Raw genomic sequence first — 21,201 nt, forward strand, 5'->3', positions numbered from 1 at the left:
TCATAGCCTCCAACTCTTTAGGAATGGATGTCGGTGATGTCGAGTTTTTCCCAACTAGAACAAAAACCCTCCCATCATAATGCATTGTATCTTCAACCTCACTCAAAGTAAGCAAGTTAGATCCTTCTACTATTTTGGCTTCCTCTACCGATTCCTCCTTGAGTGGTACAAGTATGATCTTTTCCCCATGAAGTGTGAATGTGTAGGTATTTTTATACCCATCATGTATGGTGCGTCGATCAAATTGCCACAGTCATCCCAACAAGTGGCACGCATCCATGGGAACCACATTGCACCAAATCTTGTCTTCATAGGCACGAATAGAGAAGGGAACGAGACATCTTTTAGTTATCGGAACTTCATTCCCTTTCTTAAACCATCCAATCCGGTACGATCTTGGATGTCTTTCCGTGCGCAGTTGGAACTTATCTACCATCTCTTCTGAAACTATATTCCCACAGCTTCCATCAACAATGATCACATTGCATGCCTTTCCGCCGGTTAAAAGGCGTGTTCGAAAAACATTGGTTCGCAACCAATCCTCACGAGCAAGGGTTCAAGGTGTCATTAAAATACATCGGATAACCAACGTTTGAGCATTTACAATTTCTGTGAAACTCCTATTCCTCGTCTACTCCTTCCTCGTCATGCACTTGTTCTTCACAAAATTGGTCATCTTCACAGTCATCTGCTTCATTCTCTAGTGCTATGTAATTCACATTCTTTCGTAGTGGACATTCATTGGATCTATGTCCAGACTCTCCACAACGGTAGCAGTTGAAAGGAGCCGGTCGAACATAGGGATTGGAGTCCTCGGCTTGACATCCACTTCGAGTAACATGCGAAACTGTATTGATAGTTCTCCTATCAACGTCTTGTGGGACCGTTCTAGGAATGGAAAGATTTGGTGGTTGACCTCGACCAATTGAACGACCTCTTGTCATTGATTGTGGAGTACAGGTAAAGTACGGTCGATTGTTCCTCATTTCCAGCATGTCTTCTGCTTGCACCGCTAATCGATAGGTAGGCATCATGCACTTTCAAAATCCGTTGAAGAGCAACCTCGTCTCGGATAGGTACACGGAAGCCATTGCGGTAACGAACCATGACCTGTTCATCACTTTCTTGTAAGTTGTTGCGGGTCTGTAGGCGATAAAATTCATCAGTGCACTCTTGCACAGTGCGGTCGCCTTGTCGAAGATTCTGGAATTCGTTGAAAAGAGTATGTTCAAAATTTACAGGTAAAAACTTCTCATGTAGTTTAGTTTTCATCTTCTCCCACAATGAAATCCATGTTTTTCCTTTCCTTATCTGTGATGCTTGAACTTGATCCCACCAAGAAGTACATCCTTGTAATCCTGTAGCGACGAGTTTCATCCTCTTGTTTTCTGGGAGATCCTTCTAATCAAAGAATTTTTCAACTGAACTTACTCAATTTAAGAATGCCTATAGATGAAGATCTCCATGGAATTTAGGGAAATTCAATTTAATATCATAGTTGTTCGTTCATTCTCTAACATGATTATTCTCTCGGCCTTCGAAGTTTCGATAACCCGACTTGTCATGCGGAACACAGAGATGGGAAGGACCTTCTGAAGAAGTTTCTACATCATCCAAATCATCGTCATCATCGTGATATGAAAGTCCTCATCTCTCTAGTAGTTGCGTCAACTTGTCGATATTTGCTTTGAGTTCTCTGTTCTGATTTTGTAGATCTTGGAAAGCTAAAGTTCTGTAACTAAAACCCAACTCACTTTATTTCTTCATATAAAAATAAACTCTGTTCTCTAGTGACCACGTGTGGTCTTTTTATAGACAACAATAGACGCTAAGACTCCTAGCTCAAACAAGATTCCTAGTTAACTAACAAAACTAACTTCATAATTAAATTAAATAAAGACTTGTGACTCATGTTGCCAACCCCCATATTAATATGACTCTACTACCAACAAAACTCTAATCCTACACAGAACAACTCAATAAAGAATTTTAAATTAACAAGGACTCTTGAATTTGACTTGGTTCGGCTTTGGTGCAACAAGAACGTCATCAAGATGGTTTGAGCATGTATAACAAATAATTCTAAAATTCTAACGAAACGTTCTTTAGTCCAAATGGCAAGAAAATCTAAGAGACATGCCTTGAAAACGATATATAGAATTGAACGACGAAACAGGATTCATGTTTCAAATCCCCATACTTTGAAAAATTGCAGACACCCACATTTGAGTGAATCCAAATGGGCCCTAAAGCATAAGACGTGATGTTAGAAGCAGAATCAGCCATTTATGAAGAAGTCACAAGTCGAAAGCACAATATCACATTTTTCTTACAAGATGACCATTTGCAATTTGTATTATTAGGAAGAAAAAGGAAAAAAAGAACATGCCTATACAAATATCTCTCATCAAAAAAGAAAAAAAAAACTCAAAAAGTATATTATGTAAACAAATAAAATAGAGCTGATCTGCGGACATGAAATAATCAGTAGCAATTTCATAGTTCTGCATAGCCATTGCTTTCGCCACTGGAGGCCAAACAATTGATGGCCCTTGCCATGTAGCCTGCAAAAATACCATTATGTCAGTATCTATACCATTTGTCATTCCTCATCGACTCAAAAGTCTTTGTCCAGCTACTGAGGTGGGTTCATCCAGTCCTTCAATAATGGCATCACCCGGATGAAGCCATCACGTTTGCTTTTCTACAATACAAGACTTGAGAAAGCACCAACTTACTTACACTCCTCAACTAAGCCCCCAATTCTCTAATGAACTTCAAACCTTCACCTCTATTTCCTTCCTATATAATGTCCCAAATGACGTGATCTGGCAAACTTCCTTTTTTTTTTTTGGGGTACGCAAGGTGGTTCAGGCAGGATCACAAGACCACATGAGAACAAATTGGACCGAACTGACAGACCCTTAGGTATATTCACCACCCATGTAATGTCCCCGAAGAGGGCACGTGTTGGTCTTCGTCGCTCACTCATCTGAGATAAACGCATAATTGGAATTGGAATCTCAGATTCTCTTCTCTCTTTTTCCACCATCTTAGAATGATTGAGATGCCCTGCACATCCCCCCCCCCCCCCCCCCCCCCCCCCCCCTCCTTGTTTGCAATCTGTGCAGTAAGATAAAGAGTGTCACCAATGAGGAGTCTCTTTGAAGTGGATCTAGCCATGAACATGTACAAAAAGTCCCAACCATCCATTTCTGCATTTGAGCCAATTCATATAATTCCATGGTTGACCAACTTCCTGGTGACTGTCTACCAATGACCAATCCATCATAGTTTTATTCCGAATTTGATGGACCTTTACTCGCAACAAATACGAGCGTCTGTGACGCAGCCTAGCTACAAAGTATTTCCACACATTCAAACACAGCTGAGCATTGCTTCACTGAAGACTAGAAGTTAATGTTTCCCATACAGAGAATGAAGTGTCCCTGCTTCTGTCTTCATGGTGAGAGTTTCGTGTTGGAAAGATAAAAGACATTGTCTAGTTTCAAGCAATGTTATCTTCCTAGTTGATATCCAAGCTCAAGATCACGATCTTAATGGGTTTTGGCCCAAGTAAAACATTTACCCAAGCATTTGGGACTCGTCAACTATTTCAAAATCAATGAATCATTTGTAACACTATTAAGCATTTCATTGGTATGTTTAGTACTTCCCAGCAAAAAGGTCCACCTCACCCAAGCAACAAAAGAATCTATATTCTTGTAATAACATTAATAGCAAAGTTAATAATTTTATTATGTCCCTTTGCTAAGTATTGTTGGACTCACTAGAAATGTATTCCCATCATCTATCATTTTTTTTATATTAATTTTCTCTTCAGTTTGTTCGACCTCCAACTGGTACTCATTAAATTTGGTTTGTGCTTCAGAGTTTATACTGGTGTTCATAATATCTAAAAGGAAAAAAAACCAAAGAAAAATGTGAATGTTATGATAGTCATTACTATTTCAGTTTTTCTTCTAGCAGCGAGAACAATAAGATAAGAAGAAGCTCTCTTATTTAACGTTTTCTTTCTTTTTCTTTCTCTCTTTTTTTTTTTTTTTTTCCTTTCTTTTTCTTCTGCTTTTTTTTTTCTCCCTTTCTTTCTTTCTTTCTTCTCTTCTTTTCTTTCGTTTCCATTTTTTTTTTCTCTCTTTTTTTTTGAAACTTCACAAAGTATTGGTAGGAGAACAATTATAGCAAGGGCGAGAAAGCAGGCTTTGTCAGAATCATCAACAATAATATGAGAACAGAGAGCAGTGGGAAACCACTATTGCAAACTAGAAATTTATGAAACGCATGTTCAACATTAGTGTAAATAGAAAAAGCAAAACAGATGAACAAAAACTTTATTCTGCTATAAAATAATTATGCACACACCTGTATGTAAATAACTGCATACTTTATCTGCACAATGGGAAACAAATAGAAGAGTTCTCGGAGCCCTAGAGACAACACACTAGATCACTTTTCACAGACATTCTGCAAAGAAAAGAGAAAATAGTACGGCGCAACTACTAACAATTGACAAATTTTATAATCAACGATACCAAAGCACATGAGGTGGTGAGAGTAAAGCATTTGGATGGGCATCCAATTGTCGCTAGAGAAGACATAAGAGAGACGAGATGGCAATTAAGTTAAACTAATTAAGGAGAAAGAGGAGAACGCTACTCCTTACTGTATCTCTTTGCAATGATAGGACGAACATCATCGACATCAACTAGGGTTTCTAGAAAGGGAAGTAATGAAATCAGCGCACGGTCTGATGGGTCGTCAAACCAACTCTTAATAGGAATCCCATTATTCACTTGCAACTGGTAAACCTGAAATCATAAAGAGAGATATGAAGGCTTTAATAATTGTAAGCTGATCTGAAAAGTTCTTAATTATTCCTTCTTTTTTGGAGGATAAAAGGTTTTTCAAGTTAATAGTTAGTATCATTAGAATATAACTCATAAAAACTACTTCTTTTTACATTCACTTCTCAGTGTGTTGATTCTAAGAATAGGATATACCCAAGTTTATGAATGTTTTGGCCAAAACATTCCATGTTTTAATGTGCGAGAATAACAAAATGCTTTGTGTACCAAATTTTAAATGTATCTCAATATTTTGAGAGATGTATTGAAACATATCAGTTTGTAGAGAAAATGCTCTTTGCTATAATATTTGAAATTCCGAATGCAATGCAATGTTTCATATAAAAAAATTATTTCATTATTTTGCCCGACTTTTCTAAGAAAGAAAAGCAAGTTGAAAAAATCAAAAAATTTCTATCATCTATTTTGAAAATGGAGGTCACGATAACTTGGGTAATTTAGAGGGAAAAAAATGCTAGAATTTTCGAGAGAAAGTTGCTTTCTAGCCAAGAGATCTTCATTTCGGTTCTTGGATTTTTGTTCTTTTGGTGTAAGATCTTCAAAGAGTTCAAATAGGTCTCTTCTTTGTGGACATTTGATGCAGGGCGAAGAACAATCTTCCAATTAGTTCGTTGATTCTCAAAATAATACCGAATGCATTAAAACTTGTTGATTCACACAGAATACCAAGTAATTGGAAAAGAAAGAGAAAATTCTCTAGAAAACATAAATTTTATTAATTCAAGGTTGTCTAAGTATTGGAGCAATCTTATTTATATAAAAAGAGTCCTACTTCTAGAAGAACATAAAATAGCCAAAATAGGAAAAAAAAATACTAAAAATAATAAAAAGGACATGATGATGGAAATAGATACTACTTGACCTTAGAAACAAAAGAGAATCCATAGTGAGCGATTCTGACTTCTATAACTAAAGTCATTAACAAGACAAAACTTTCCTAAAATAGCAAAAATGTCTAAAAAGTAGGGTAAACGAAGGAATCAGGCCTAAAAAAAGAAATTCCATAACTTGCAATGGATCTTGAAGATCGCGATGTTTCCATTCAAGAATAGTTCTCTTCGAATTATTCTGAACCCGTCGCTCGTCGAGATCCGTGGTCCCACTTGGGCTTGTTGCATTGCACTACATCAACATTCTAGTGCGATGGGAAAGCATTTGTAATTTTTTAGATAGCTAGTTTCCTTTCTTCTGCTTTCTTTTCTTTTTTGGGTTCGTCATCTCGACCTTCCCTTTTGTTCTTTGTATTTCCCTTTTATCTATCAAAAAAAATTTAGAAAGGGAGCACCTTCTTCCCCTTAAAATTTTGGCTCAATCAAAGAGAGACAGACAGACAGATAGAACTCAAACCAAACATTTTCAATGTGCATTGATATAAAAAAAAAAAAAAAAAAGTGACTTGAGTCATTTGAAGATTCATTTAATCACTTAAAAGTTTTAACCCTACCATTATTTAGACAAAAAATGCAAATATTTTGATGTACCTATATTTGTTCATAACATTTCTATTGCACATCGATTTGGAAAGTGTGATTTTTAATTTTAATTTTAATTTACAATTCATTTACATGCTATGTTTAAACGAGAGTACATTCAAGGAAATTTAGGAATAATCCCATAGCAGGGAAAATAAGGGAAGCAAATTGCATGGTTAGGGCATGTATGGACTTGAGAGAGGGAATGCTTTGATGGAATTAAAAGGCACTAAAAGGACAGGAAGAAGACTGAAAATGATGTGGATGAAAGACATTTGCCTTGACCGGGATATGGATCAAGATATAGTTGAATGGAGATAATGTGGAACACAAATCAAGTCAACATTTGAGTCTAGATTTATTTTTTATCATTCGGGATTATTTTAGATTAGTTAAACTTTCCACCACCCTTCCCAAGTAGAACCACCTTAGAATCGAACAAATTTAGGATCTCCCACATTAGGAGATTTAGATCTATTTAGTTGACCCCAAAAGTTGATTGATGAGGATGATTACTAAAAATGTCAAAACAAGATAGCAAGGAAAATAATACCTGTGGTGTATTATCAATTATGGCAACTTTGGCCAGGTCGACTCCTAAGACTGTCAGATCTTTAATATAGCTACCATCTGAGAAAATACATGACTCGCGATAAGCACGTTGAGAGATAAGCTTTCTTTCTGGATCCAATATATTCAGTAGTTGTTCAGCATAGATACTTTGACTGGCTGTGAAAATAACGATTTCAAACATCTCTGCAACTCTCTCCAAGAATGCATGGAGGTAGGGCCTCTGCCTCACATAAACAATGTGCTCTTTCATGTTGAAGAAGACTGGAAACGTAAAGTCTGCATCAACTGCATGATCCAGGGAAGAGTGGACAAGTGTTTCTGGGATGAAAATCAACATGAGTAAACTTTAGACACAACTGCAAAAATTGATACAACTCGTAAAACGAAGAAGTTTGAAACAAATTAACACTAAAATAGAGCTTAAATGGGTTGGTTCGGGTCGGATCTGAGTATATCCATATCCAAATCCGAATTTTTATTCGGTTTCGAATCGTTATCCAACTCCGACTTGGTTCCTATTAGCTAAAACCATATCCGAACCATTTTGCTTTCACTAAATTCAGATTAGACCCAATCAAACTACTTGATTCAGGTTGGTCAGATCAGATAATTTCGAACAGTTCCAACATTTTTTTTGCTATATTTTTTTTGTAATTGTTATACTATTCTCTTTTACTAATATAATTCTTTTACTTTGTAAGAATCCGTGCCATATTAAAGTAGTAGAAGAATGATATTTATATAAACATAACAATTTAATTTTCAAAGCAATATATCATTCGGACATAGGGATGGATCCGACCCGGATCCGCCTCGGATCAAGGGACATCAACTCATATTCGACCCATTTTTTATTCGGGTCTAATCCAAGGGTCCAAACCCATTAAATTTGGTTTTGGATCACTCGGATTTCAGATAAAAATCTGACCCATTTTATGCCCTACATAGAAAGGCGGCTCAAGAATACAAGCTATGATGCTTGATTTGTAGCTTGCAAGCTGTTACAGTCAAATGTGTTCCAACCATGTAGCCCACAACCCAGTGTTATTAAGCAATAAAGCTTTTGGTAGGTTATGTAAACATGGTCCAAACTCCAAACATTGGATTTCAAGACTGAAAAGGAAAATAATCCTTACAGAGTACGCTCATTCATTTTGCACTCATCAAAAAGGAAATAAAGAACATCACTGTAGGCCAAAACACATCCCTTTTAATATCAAAAGCATTAACAAAAAACTGGAATTAACTTGGAACTAAATTTCCTTACCATCCAAATCAAGTACCAGAGTAATAGACTTCCTTTTCTGGGCTTCCTTTGGCAACAAGATGGGCCGAAAAGAAGGAACAACATCTGATGGACCTGGTAAATTTTTAATAAACAAATGAGGGTCAAAGTAGTCCGCTTCATCAGGATCGAAAAAGAGAGAGCTGAGTTCAGATTCCTGGTCGCAGGATTTAATCTGCTGGATAGCTAGATGCAAGCATGCATCATCTGAGTTCATTATGGCTTCTTCACATGATTTGGCATCATGGGTATTTCTGGTTTCAACGGTTTCCTCGAGGAAAGGCAGTGTCATGTTTTCCTCAGTCATATCATGATGGATACACTCATAATCAGAAAAGAGATTGGCCTCCATAATCTCGTCAACAACGGTCATGTCCGAAATGTAGAAATCTGATACATTGCAAGTTTGATAATCACATGAAATACTGCTTCCATCGTTATTGTCATTAGCTTTCAGATGAGCCACGTTCCCAACTGCAAACGAAGCTTTTTTAAGTAAAGGTGAAAAATCACATATTGATTATGAAATAAACCTGAGAAGAGTATATAGGTTCCATTTACATAAGAAATGTAAGCTATATAGGAGTAGTATATAGGTTGACTGCGTTACAAATAGGGTGCTAATAGATTCTATTGATGTAAGGATTACTTAGTGGGCGAAGTTAGCTCATTGGTAGAAAATAAAAGTCCAGTACTTCCTTAATCCAAATACATAACAGGGTCTTTGAAGGGAAGGAGCATTGGATGCACAAATTCTTACGTCGATTATAGGATTGAGGTTCTATTGGGCCAAGGTCTACTAGAAATTTAGGTGTTTTTTTTTTAGGATTTTGTGTTCAAGTTGGATCACCTTTGTTGCTCATGAGGCTGTTGTATTGCCTACTTGGTGATCCTAGGTCTTGTTTTTTGGTTGTGTTTCTGTGTTGATATCTCTTTTATTGTTTTCTATGGTAGCCACTATGGACGCCTTTTTTGTTGTTTAATATGGAGATAACCAACTCAAATAGACTTAACAGTGCTCAGCCAACAAGTTCAGTTAATACCTGCATAGTTGTAAATATCAGGTTTGCAATGAACTTCAATCGACTCAAAAATGGGTGAGAAGATAGTCTCCAAGTTTGACGGCCATGTGGCTGGTAAAAATTCCTGTGATTCAGTAATTGTCATAGCGTCAATTAATTTAGAAGATAAAACTTCTCCAAAAATATTAGATGTAACCAAAGGAAGCACTTTAAAGAAGCAAATCTGGTGAAACTAAGAAGAAAAAAAAATCCATACCTTTGGAAGTAGAATAGTAGAAGTTAATAAATGTTAGTAGATAATTAAATGTCATTAGGTGCAAGTTGTTGTGTACTTATTCTGCTATTTTAAGAGCTCTTTTTTGCCAGGCAAGCAAGGGTTAGTACTTAATAGAGGTGAAGGCAGGTTCAACAGGATTTGAACCTGTTAAATGGGCACTCCACAAGCCTTACCAACTTAGCTAAATTGGCACCTTTGCCATTTTATGAACTTAAGTAGCAGGTTTGGCCTTTTTTATGCCTTTCAAAAAAATATAAAGTAAGGGAACCACTACTATTTTTTTATTTTCATTTTTGAGACTTGCGCACACAATTTATATTTCCAAAATTATCATCTGAATCGGAAGAGCCCCGATTCTTGTGTAAAATCATTTGCACACATGTCTAACATAGTACTAAAATTAGCTTTTTCTTTTTTTGTTTTCTTTAATTTGACAATTTAGAACAAGGCAGAGTGAACTTTACCTCTATTGTTGAAGTTTACTATTCAGGGCCGAAATTTTTAATTTGATGAGAGGTGTTTAAATTCACTTGTTTTGAGAGATTCAAAGATTAACAACAACCACTCATAAGAGTTTTCAAGCCAAAAATGGGTGAGAAGATAAGAAAACAAAATCTCCACATAGGCAGAATTTGGAATTATCCTCTACCAACCATTGGTCCTCCATAGATAGTAAAGGGTTATTTTCAATGACTTTGTATTTAAGGAGGCATCCGTTGTTCTTGGCCCTAGATAACGCTATAGCCTTTCAAAGGACTTGTCCTTCTAGGTTGTATCTTCTTAGGGATTCTCCCCCCATATTATATGCTTTTATTTACCTATTGAAAAAGTATATGACCCAAAAAGAGTTGAATGGCGAAACACGACTCATGCTGCCAACCCCAAGTGGTAACAGTTTAATCTGAGGTAACAGTACATAAGGTTCAAAGTTTCATTCTGTTTCGGAATAGTTTAGCCGAAACATTGAATGTTTCAGAATATCTTGGTTGAACCCGTCTCAGTTTTTCTCCTGACTGAAACATTGCTTAACGTTGAAACCACTAGAGTGCAAGGTATTGGAAATAAGATCATAAAACAGTGCCTTCAATTACCAAAATAATGTGCTATATATGTAAGGTGTAAGTATCAGATTCAATGAACGACACTGGACACCATATTAGTTGTTTCCATAATACCATAAAGGTTAACGAAAAGAACGTAGTAATACCAAGATAATAAAGAGGAACAGAAACAAATTATATATAAGGAGGAAATATTCATAATAGAATTAAATGACTAACGAAATTTATACCATTCTTCCAACAGAAGAAGAATCAGCTGCAGATAAAGGTGGCTTTTGAAACTGACAGGGCTCACCATCAAAGAATTCTTGATGATCAACAGCATCACATTCATTTTCCCGAGCAGAAACCTCAACCTTGGAAGAAACTGCAGTAAGGAGTGTAGTTACTTACCATCCCGGTTATTTGAAGATATAATCTTTAAATATTTTCTAAAGATATAATCTTTTATTTTGAAGTGTAGTTACTTACGATCCTGATCACTTTGAATGGAGGACTCCAAGCTTACTGCCTGCTGAGATATTCTGACTTGAGAGCAAGAATTCTTCGATATGATACTCGACTTGCTGCACACACCGAGACCATTTCCTTCTCTTGAACAAATCATACTTGATTTGGTTTTCATTTTTAGTGCTGGCATGATTTATACTAGCAATACTTACCCCAGTATAAATATAAAAATGTCAATTGCAAAAAGAGGACCTTTGTACACTTTCCCACCAAAATCTGCAGTAGAAGATGCTTATCTAAGTAAGCAAGACAAGGAGGAACCATAACAGAAACAGCCAAAGATGCAGTGCCACTATTAGAAAAGAACAAGAGCTATTCCAAGCAAAGTAACTAGCTGAATATAACATCTATGTTATCTGGACACCTCAAAATGGACGCTGAACCCATGTTGGACACTTGATTTTGAAATGTAAAGCCATGTCCATGACACACCATGTTTGTGTCTTTGTCGTACCAATGTAATAACAATCAAAACGGGAATTTTAACCAAAAAAAATGAAAATTTAGTAAATAGAAAAGAGAAAGTTTAGAACCACAAGTTATGTAAATTGATCAAAACTGAAGTTCATCCCAGGTGATCAAGATTCACAATAGCATGTACATTTTTCACGATGTTTACACCACCACCTTTCTACCAAAAACTCCTAACTGCACTATATTCGCCTATAAATACACGCTTCCACTTGAGAAGTGGGACGTTTGGGAGAGCTATTATCTTAAACCTTGAATCTCTCAATCTCACACTATAAAACGGTCGGTGACCAGTTTAGGCGACCGTTCAAGAACCTCGCCAATGCATGCATTCCCAACTTATGTACCTTTCTTTTGGTCAGGATTACTTATTTAAAAATAGGGGAAGAACTCTGTTTTAAAAAAATATAAATGCAAGGTCAAAGAGATGGCCACCTCATTAACTGAAGGAAAACTTTATCCCCTATAAAGGGTTTGGTAGAAAGAGTCTTAAATACACATTCCCACAAAAGAAAAATAGCCTAAAATGCAACTGATCTCCTATTTGTCTTGTGAGGGAGGAGTTGAATCGTTATTAGTGAATCCATGAAATTAACCTTGGAATGCTGTAGAACATCAGAATGGAATCAGAATAAGTATACTCTAGTTGTTGGGCAAAGAAACACATTGTTGAGAGTTTCCTCAATCCTTCTTTTTATTGGTGATTATGGATTTGTATGAAAAGAAGAAGTGCCCAGCAAAAATATAACCTAGACAGAAAAAGAAACTAAGAAAAACTAGATTTTGTGACATTCCCAAATCTGCAAGTCAAATTGTAGACCAAATCCAGTGTGTCATTAAGAAGAAAAAAGAGATTTTTACAAACTAACACACCAACCTTGCCATGGATACCATAGCGGAAATCATGATAACTTTATACTAAAAATAATTACTAAACAAAACACTACTTAATATCAAAATTACCATTAAATTACTTTTTGGTGGAATTATAGACTCAGCTCATATTGGAAAAAAAAATAAAGTTAATGCACATGCAACATCAAAAATTGGCAGTCGAAAACGTAGGATTTTTATTGAAGTACCAAATTAATTCGAAAACAGACATACCGTTAGGTTCAGAAGGAACTATATATAGTTCAGAAGAAACACACACACATACACACTGTTCAAAAAGAAATATTAGAGAAAAATGTCGAACAATCAGGTTTAAGTGTGTTCTTCCTTGGTGGAAAGATCTAACACATTTCAATAAAATAGCTATTGGGATCATTGAAAGTCCTCTTTGAAAATGGAAAAATATGCCAGAAAGAAGACAAAAAGTCCTAAAAACTTCGTGTTTTGTGAAAAGGCTGGTTCTGCCTAGGGCTTAAAATGGGTCAGATTTCAGTCTGACTATATCCATACTTAGATCTGAAATTCTTCATCTGGTCCCGAATCTGTATCTGAATCGGACCCTACAAGATAAACGATATCCGAATCATTATGATTTCGTTTAACTTGGATATGGATCCGACCCATCTGAATTGCTTGATTCAAGCGGATCAGGTCAGATAATTCCAGATCGTTCAACATTTTTTCTTCTATACTTGTTTGTTAATTGTTATACTATTCTATTTATCATTCTAATCATTTTATTTCATAATAATGGGAAGCGTTTAGAGGCCCTAAAGAGAGCCAAACATTTTTCAATATATGGGCTAGAAGTTTAGGAATGGGCTGATTTTTTGTGAGGATGTTCTCTATGGTGAGGAAATCATCCTCACAAAAAATCAGCCCATTCTAAAACTTCTAACCCCATCAAAAATGGTTTACAAATAGTTGACGGTCCACGATTCTTCAACTTGTAAACTGGGGTTAGAAGTTTCAGAATGGGCTGATTTTTTGTGAGGATGATCTCCTCGCCATAGAGATTATCCTAAAAAAAAAAAAATCAGCTCATTCCAAAACTGCTAACCCATATATTGAAAAATGTTTGGCACAATGTTTAGCTCTCCCAACCACTCCCCTATGATAATTTATGTTATATGAAAGTAGTAGAAAATGATATTTTGAAGAACCTTAAAAATATAATTTTCAAAGCAATATATAATTCGGATCTAGGCGGATATAGGAATGGGTCCATATCCGACTCGGATCATGGGACATCAAACCATATTCAACCATCTCACACCCTAGTTCGACCTTCAAGAGGGTGAAAAAATGGGCTACAAACAGGCCCAACTCGGAACACTGAAGAAAATTAGATTTGATATCCAAACTTCAAAAATATGGTTTCCTACTTGAGAAATCAGATCTATCCATACCAATTCGGAAAGCTTTTTTCCGTCCTCTTTCCGAGTGGTGTTCCACACACCCAGATTTTTGAACAGTGAATCAAAAAAGTCAAAAATCCCATTGAGAATAAAACTAACTAAAATCATTAAAATCCACAACATATGTTCATGACACATCACTAACACGTATAGCTCAAATTAATAAGACTAACCAAAAGCTAATAGAAACCGACAAACACACCAATACTCTCTTCATAATTCGAAACAAAGTCATTAAAATCCAGAACATATGTTCATGAAACATCACTAACACATATAGCTCAAATTAATAAGACTAACTAAAAGCTAATAGAAACCGACAAACACACCAATACTCTCTTCATAATTCGAAACAAAATCAGAAACCCATATTACAGAAACATCAAAGAATCAAATCAAGCACGCAAAAAAAATCAAAATTGACCAGCAATTTTTCATTCACTTATTTCCTAAAGAAAATAATCAACAATCAAACCCAAATTAAAAATACAAAATAAAACAGAATCCAAATAAGAAAATCTTAATTGGAAACAAAACAATAACACAAATCCAATAAACAACAACCAGAAACCACAAAACCAATTCCCATCAATCAAAGAAAAAAAAAAACAAGAGTCACAGATTAACGGTTGATAAAGATCACAAACAATCAGTTTCGAATTTACCTTAGTAGCCTTCTCTCTCTCTCTCTCTCTCTCTCTAGGCTGAGACGGAGAGAGCGAAAAAAGGGTCAAATCGAAAAAAGTACCAACTTCCACTTTTATAATAGTAAGTATAAGAGGAAGAAAAGGAGACGTCTTTAAGGATCCTACGGACGGCTAGGATTCGATCCCTGCAAATTACTTGTTGGCATATAGAATCTTGACACGTGGAATATTCTGTCCAACGCAGCGTGATCGGTCGTCATGAGAGAAAAGTCTCGAGTACTACGGTATCTGCCGACTTTTCGACGAAATGGTACTCGCTGACTTCATGTGGGCCCTTTGTGGGTCTCCTGAGAGTCTTCAACGAAACGTTCTAGAGAATTTGTCAAACGAACGGCTGAGATTAGAGGAAACTCTTTAGTTAATCGATATTAGTATTGCGGAAACAAATAACAAATAGAGGTCTATACGAGAGTTACATTTTCCCTCGTATCTTAGCCGTCATTTCTACAGAGCTCAAAAGTTAACTAGAAAAAAAGCTGAGAAAATCTTTTTTTTTTTTTTTAATTTCTTAAAGGGCCCTCTCACATAGACTTCTTTGTAAATAGTTCTTAAATTTTCGATGATTACTTGGCAAGACATCTGGTAAACTTTTCTTTTTTAAATGGTCTCTCATTATTGGCGAACTTACCACTTTTATTTATTGTCAAGTTCACTACTTTTATTTATTGTCAAACTCAAACACTTTTTATTTATTGTCGAATTCATAATTTTTACTATCGAACTCACCACTATTAACTGTTGAGTTTGTTGAATTCATCGTTTTTTATTTAACATCGAATTCACCACTTTGAAAATTAAAAGTGGTGAACTCGACATTGGTAAAACCCACCCATTTTCAATTTTTGAGTTTTTCGACTAAAATACATTCAAAGATCGACTAAAAACTTGAGATAACAACTTGTTTAGATGATTTCAACCCAAAAAAATCATTCTTGATCGGTTTTCATTCAAAAACTAAGAAAAAAAGTGGGGGGAAAATAACTTGAAAAAGGCTTCTTCTTCCTTCTTAAATCCTTTTTGATCGAATAGTGTCTCTGAAATTCTATTGAGATGCCAAAAATTCACTTTTTTTAAATGAAAACGATAAGTTCGATCGGTTGGAGCATTCAATTGTGAGAAATGAGAGAGATGAGGTCCAGGGCCTGTTAAAAAAAGTTTACTAAATGGACTATTAAGAGACCACCCAAAACTTAGGGACTATTTAGAAATAAGTCCCTCTACGAGAGTCCTTTAAGTTATTTTTCCTTTTTTGTAAGGTAATAATGGAAAATTCTTTCTTTATTTTTTAACATAATAATGGAAAAAACTTTTAAGCAGGTAGCCCATTCAAAATTTTGAAGGAACCCTCGGCATTGAATTACACGTGGCATTTTCAATAAGGTATTTCAATTTTTGGCGAAAATGCAGAAGCATGAAATAAATTTGAAATATTGCATATGTAGAGACCCCAATTTGAATGGGTCCCACTAAAAATATGCTAAAAAAGATGTATTTTTATCAAAATGGACCTAAGGGTCCAAAACCATCAAAATAATGGATTTAATCCAAATAAAAGCCTAAGGTCCCTTGTTTGGCTCATGAGCTAATTAAAATGATGGGTCACCCATCACCTTTTTCATCTCTCACCCCTTTAACCCCGAAGTCAGAAACGTGCTAAGCCCACCTAAGACCCACAAGATTCAATCCCTAAATTTCATTTTAACTTCGCCCTAAGGTAAGCCTAACCCTAGTGGATGTCTTAACCTAACCTAACCTTAATACCATGCAACCCAACTCTAACCCAAACCTTAAATTCAAGCGAATCCTAAAATCTAAACCCTCATCAAGACAAAAATCCAACCAATCAAACCCCAACTCAAACCCAAAATCCATACTCTTATGCATACCCATACCCATGATCACCACCAATCAAAGTCTATGCAACTTTTCATTATCAAAGGGGACACTTGTCTTCACCACCACTCACCTCCAAAATTCTTCAACCAATTTCATCATCATCCTCAGAAAAGTAAACCAGACCACACCCATATCATAACCTACCCTCATCACTCCATCAAAAAGAACCTAAGCTACACCCATTATCCTTAATCAACTCATCTAACACACACACCCACACCCTTGGGGCACTTGTCACCATCTCCTTCACCCTCCCAAAATCTAATCACATAATTCCTTACACAAGTCATTATTTTAACTAAACACACACACACACACACACCTTAACCCTACCTAACACTCAATCCATATAGGTTGAAGGAGCCAACCCACTTAGGTCAAGAATGATCCATTTTTACCACCTTCCACAAATACCCCTCTCCAACCCCAAAATAACAACTTCTTAATGCCTACACCCCATGCCATTAACCTTTGACCCTTCACTTTTGACACTTCTAATCTCAAAAGTAACCCAAGAAACCTAAAACCCTCCCTCAAGTCATCTCTCTCATCCCTATCAATCCCTTTAACAAACTCTCTCAACTCACAACTCATAATCCCTGCACTAAAATGCATTTACTATATTTTTCAAGTTCAAATACAAGAACAAGAAGACACGTTAGAATATCAAGATGAAGAAAATTCAATAAAAGATGACTCCAAAGACAAGGAAGAGTAAGGATAAGTGATGTGAAAAATCCTCATTCTATCCCCTTCGTCTTTCCTCTTCTATCCTCTTTACTTCTATTATTTTATTTTTGATTTAGAATAACCATAGGATGTAAGATAGATCGTACCTTGTTTCGGTCAAAAGTATAGGGCTTGAAACCACATTTTCAAAACAAAATTATATTGTCTCTAATCCTTAATCACAAGTTCCACACATCACAAAATATTTTGAGGCTATCAATAGTTGAGCCATTCTTATACTATAAGAATGAGCTCATACTCACAAAGCCCATACTTATCTCGATGAGATGACCCTCTTAGTTTTAGACAACATCAAAAGTCCCTCACATCTGAGGGCACAAAATTATCGTTTAATCCAATTTTTTAATTTCTTTTATTCCTCTAAAATGATCACATTGTTAAGGTTACCATCATTCGATGGAGAGAGGGGTGTCTAACATCTTCCATTCTCTTTAACTAAATCCTTACTTAGATCCTAGATGGATCAATGTCATAATCCTTACGAGAGTCACTATGATGACAAAATGACAATTTTTTCTAAAAAATACATTCTGGGTGATCATTCACACCATTTTATAAAAAAGAATGGTGACTACTCCAAATCTTTATAGAGGTGATATTTGGATTTCAAAATCACGTATTTACATGTCTTGTAACGAGGAGGGTTCCTTCAAAGTTAGACTCCAAAAATATGATAGATTTTACACTTTTAAACTTGCACCTAGGGACAAGAACATGGAGCGTGAGTAGATGCAAGGGCGATAACGAAAACGTGTGAGCACCAAGTTCAAAACTATCAATGCAAATTTGTGTGTTCCATTTACAATCTATTTCATTGCTACTTTAATACAAAAAATACTTCTTTTATAATTAATAAATTTTATGAAAATAAATATATTTTATGAAAATAAATATATTTTATTGAATAAATCTTGTATTGAAAAATACAATCATGGGTCCACTATTGTCCATATCTATTATATTTTCACTCGTATTATGTTCATGGATTAGTTGTTGATGAGACTATCGTTGTTATTCTCACCGGAGTTAATAATAATCTTACTTTTACCTTACTTGTGAGGTAAGTAGGGGATCGAACCCAAGAGAAATGCAGAGTAGAGTTAAGCTAAGAGGATAAAATTCAAATTAACTAAAAAGAATTAAAATTATTTTTCTTTGTATTTTTTAACTTATAAGAAGATGTAAAATTAGTAGAAAATTAACTAAAGTAAATGAAATTAAAAACAAGTAAACTTATGAAATTAAAATACCATTGAAGGTGGATCTACCTAAAACATGTTGATGAGAAATTCTTAGTCTCTAGCCTTTTTATAACTCAATTGTAAGGGCTTGGTGGTAGCTCCTTAGATCGGAAAGTTTTACAAATAAAATGAAATGAGGGAATATAAACAAAGTAGAATTCTTTGAAAACTTCATACTACCAATTATCTAGTTTAAACATATTTTATCTTGATCTAATCTAAGAATAAAGTATCTATATTAATAATAAAATGTGCAAGAAACTTAAAGAGAACTCATAAGCATTTTAAATAAAAGAAAGACATGAAATTAGAAATAACACAAGAACTTGGTCTAGGCTTTTCCACTCTCCAATGGAGGGGAACTTAGTCTAATGTCATTACAAAATAAGGAAGATAAGAGATGAAAGAACGTTTCTTCATTTCATGAAGAAACTTACAACTTCTTCTTTTTCTACTTCTTACAAGATTATTTAGCCAAAAGAAAATAACTAGAAGATGAAAATACAAAAAAAAAAAAAAAAAAAAAGCTAAGAGCCTTAGATTAAAGGAGTCTTGGATAAGAGAACCAAGAGGGACCCATTCTCTAGAGATTGAGGTTCTATTTATAGACAAAAATGTGTGTAAAAGAGTCTAAAAGTAGCCTCCACTTTTATTTGCACAAAAAGATAAAAGAGGAGAATATGAGTTAAGGATTAGGACATTCCAAAGGATTAGGACATTTCAAAGTGGGTCCAAATGCTTTTGTCTTGAGATTTTGATTCCAAATTGTTGATTTTCTGCACAAGAAACACATGTAATTAGATTTATCTAGTAAATGAATTTATTTATATATAATTAAACATAATTAACATGCAACATGGTGCTTTATTGCTTATCATTATTATTACTTTAATATGGAGAAATAGGGACCAAAATCAAGATAAATATCCAGAAAATGTACATATAATTGAGTGTTTCGAGACACTCATCAGTTGTATTTTTATTTTTATTTTGAGTACTATTTATGTGACTTGACTAGCATCATCAATGTTATTATGCTATTCCTCGTCAACCCACCCTACTTAGTTATAACAACCCAATATTGATTAATGTTGTTATTCATTAATAATTCAATAATCGATATATGTTTTAATGGTTGAAGTTTCTTTTCTTTCGAAGGTTTTAGATTAATTATGTAATTACACTAATATTTTAATTGCAACACTCATCAATATTTCATTGTAATGTTTGTTTTGGGTGACACGTGTGACTAATAACTATATAAGAAATAAACAAGGGTCAGGATCCGATAGCTCACGAAGAATGAGTTGTGCACAATATACATGATCTCATTAGTTTAAACACAAAATCCAATGATTGAGATTTATCCTTTAGATAAACATTATGAGATTTGTGTTATTAGGATATGTATACAGATCGTTGGATTTTGTGTTTACATGATGGATATCATGTATTTTCTCATGAATTGTTCTTTGTGAGACTATGGAACCCAATCCATAAAAAAATACTCAATATGATGGATAGGGACGTGAATCTTCGTGAAAAGAGGGCTTCCAACATTTTGGGAGCATGTTCTCATATTTTGAGAGTGGGGATTGGAGAAGGATTCACCCCAAAGTGCTAGAAAGAGGATTGATGGTGGGAGGGGCACCCCTAAGAGAAGGATTGGGTCACTGAGGTCTTGCACCATGTAATATGAATTGATACATATTTTTTTTACTAAATAAATAAGATTAGCGGTCAGTAATTAATAGGTAACGATGAGTTTTGAACCAAGTTTATGATATTAACATTCACAAACATTAATTGGTTAAACAAGTTTGTTCCTTTGTATGAATTGCTCTATGTTTACCTTTTACTTTCTTAAAAATCCTATTTTGGTCTTAGGATATGGAAGTTAACAGTGTGTTTGGGAAAGGAGAGTTAAAGATGAGAGTTGAACTCATGACAGTTCAACTTTTGAAAGTTGAACCTGAAAGTTAATTTTAACTTCAGTGTATGATAACATAAGCTGCAAATAAATTTTTCTTCAACATTATTCCCCTTTATAAAACTACCAAAACATACGCTCAAGAAGTGAAAATCACTAGTTTCAATTTTCAAACTAGGTACAAGGCTCGATTGGAGTTGCTTACCTTTCATAATGTCTCTAGGACGAGAAAACCCATAGTTGGGAATCAAGATATTCATTGTGTCAAAAACCCACAAAGAGTTTCCATGATTTTAGTTCATCAAGACCATTGTTGAGGTTTGTACTGATCAACCTAGTTAGGTGAGATAAAGGAGTGAGGAGAGAGACATTCCCTTGATTTGTAGATGTAGGATACAAGAATCAAAAGTTAGTGGTAGAGCTTGAGGTTGGGTTATAAAGATGGGGAGAGAGATGGAGACCACGAAGAGAAGATGCAGATGTTGGTTTTGAATAAGAGACAGAGAGGGAGGCAAAGCATGGGCTTAGGAGAGAGAGAGAGAATACCCGATGAGCTTGAGAGTACTCAACTTTCATCAAAATCAATGAAAGTTGAAACACGTGTAAAACGGATAGTTGAAAAGTTGGCGACGCAACTTTTCGTTTTTAGACACACCCTAAATTTGGAAAGTCTAAAACCTGAAAATGAGAGTAAGTTAAAAGATGATTGATTTTAGTGAGAAAAATTATTTGCAAAAACTACCATGGAGTGATGAAATGTCATTAAATATTTTAGTTCAACTAGTTGAGTTGACTTACTGGTTTTCAA

At 35.1% G+C, this 21,201-nt stretch overlaps 1 protein-coding gene across 1 annotated transcript; it reads right to left on the reverse strand.

Annotated features, from left to right (window-relative positions):
- Nucleotides 1–2,266: 2,266 nt before the first annotated feature.
- LOC147411070 (uncharacterized) lies at nucleotides 2,267–13,929 on the reverse strand. The gene is made up of 10 exons (XM_086444273.1): nucleotides 13,861–13,929; nucleotides 11,239–11,302; nucleotides 11,048–11,142; nucleotides 10,807–10,943; nucleotides 9,260–9,362; nucleotides 8,199–8,690; nucleotides 6,912–7,249; nucleotides 4,685–4,829; nucleotides 4,384–4,448; nucleotides 2,267–2,564 (listed from the first exon to the last, which is right to left on the reverse strand). The coding sequence occupies exons 4-10, from the start codon at nucleotides 10,807–10,809 to the stop codon at nucleotides 2,319–2,321; spliced, it is 1,392 nt and encodes a 463-aa protein (XP_086300399.1). The 5' UTR covers nucleotides 10,810–10,943; nucleotides 11,048–11,142; nucleotides 11,239–11,302; nucleotides 13,861–13,929; the 3' UTR covers nucleotides 2,267–2,318.
- Between the last annotated feature and the right edge of the window lie 7,272 nt (nucleotides 13,930–21,201).

Source organism: Akebia trifoliata, chromosome 1 (assembly GCF_017979445.1).
Source record: "Akebia trifoliata isolate Shusen 1 chromosome 1, ASM1797944v1, whole genome shotgun sequence".
Taxonomy (NCBI): Eukaryota; Viridiplantae; Streptophyta; class Magnoliopsida; order Ranunculales; family Lardizabalaceae; genus Akebia; species Akebia trifoliata.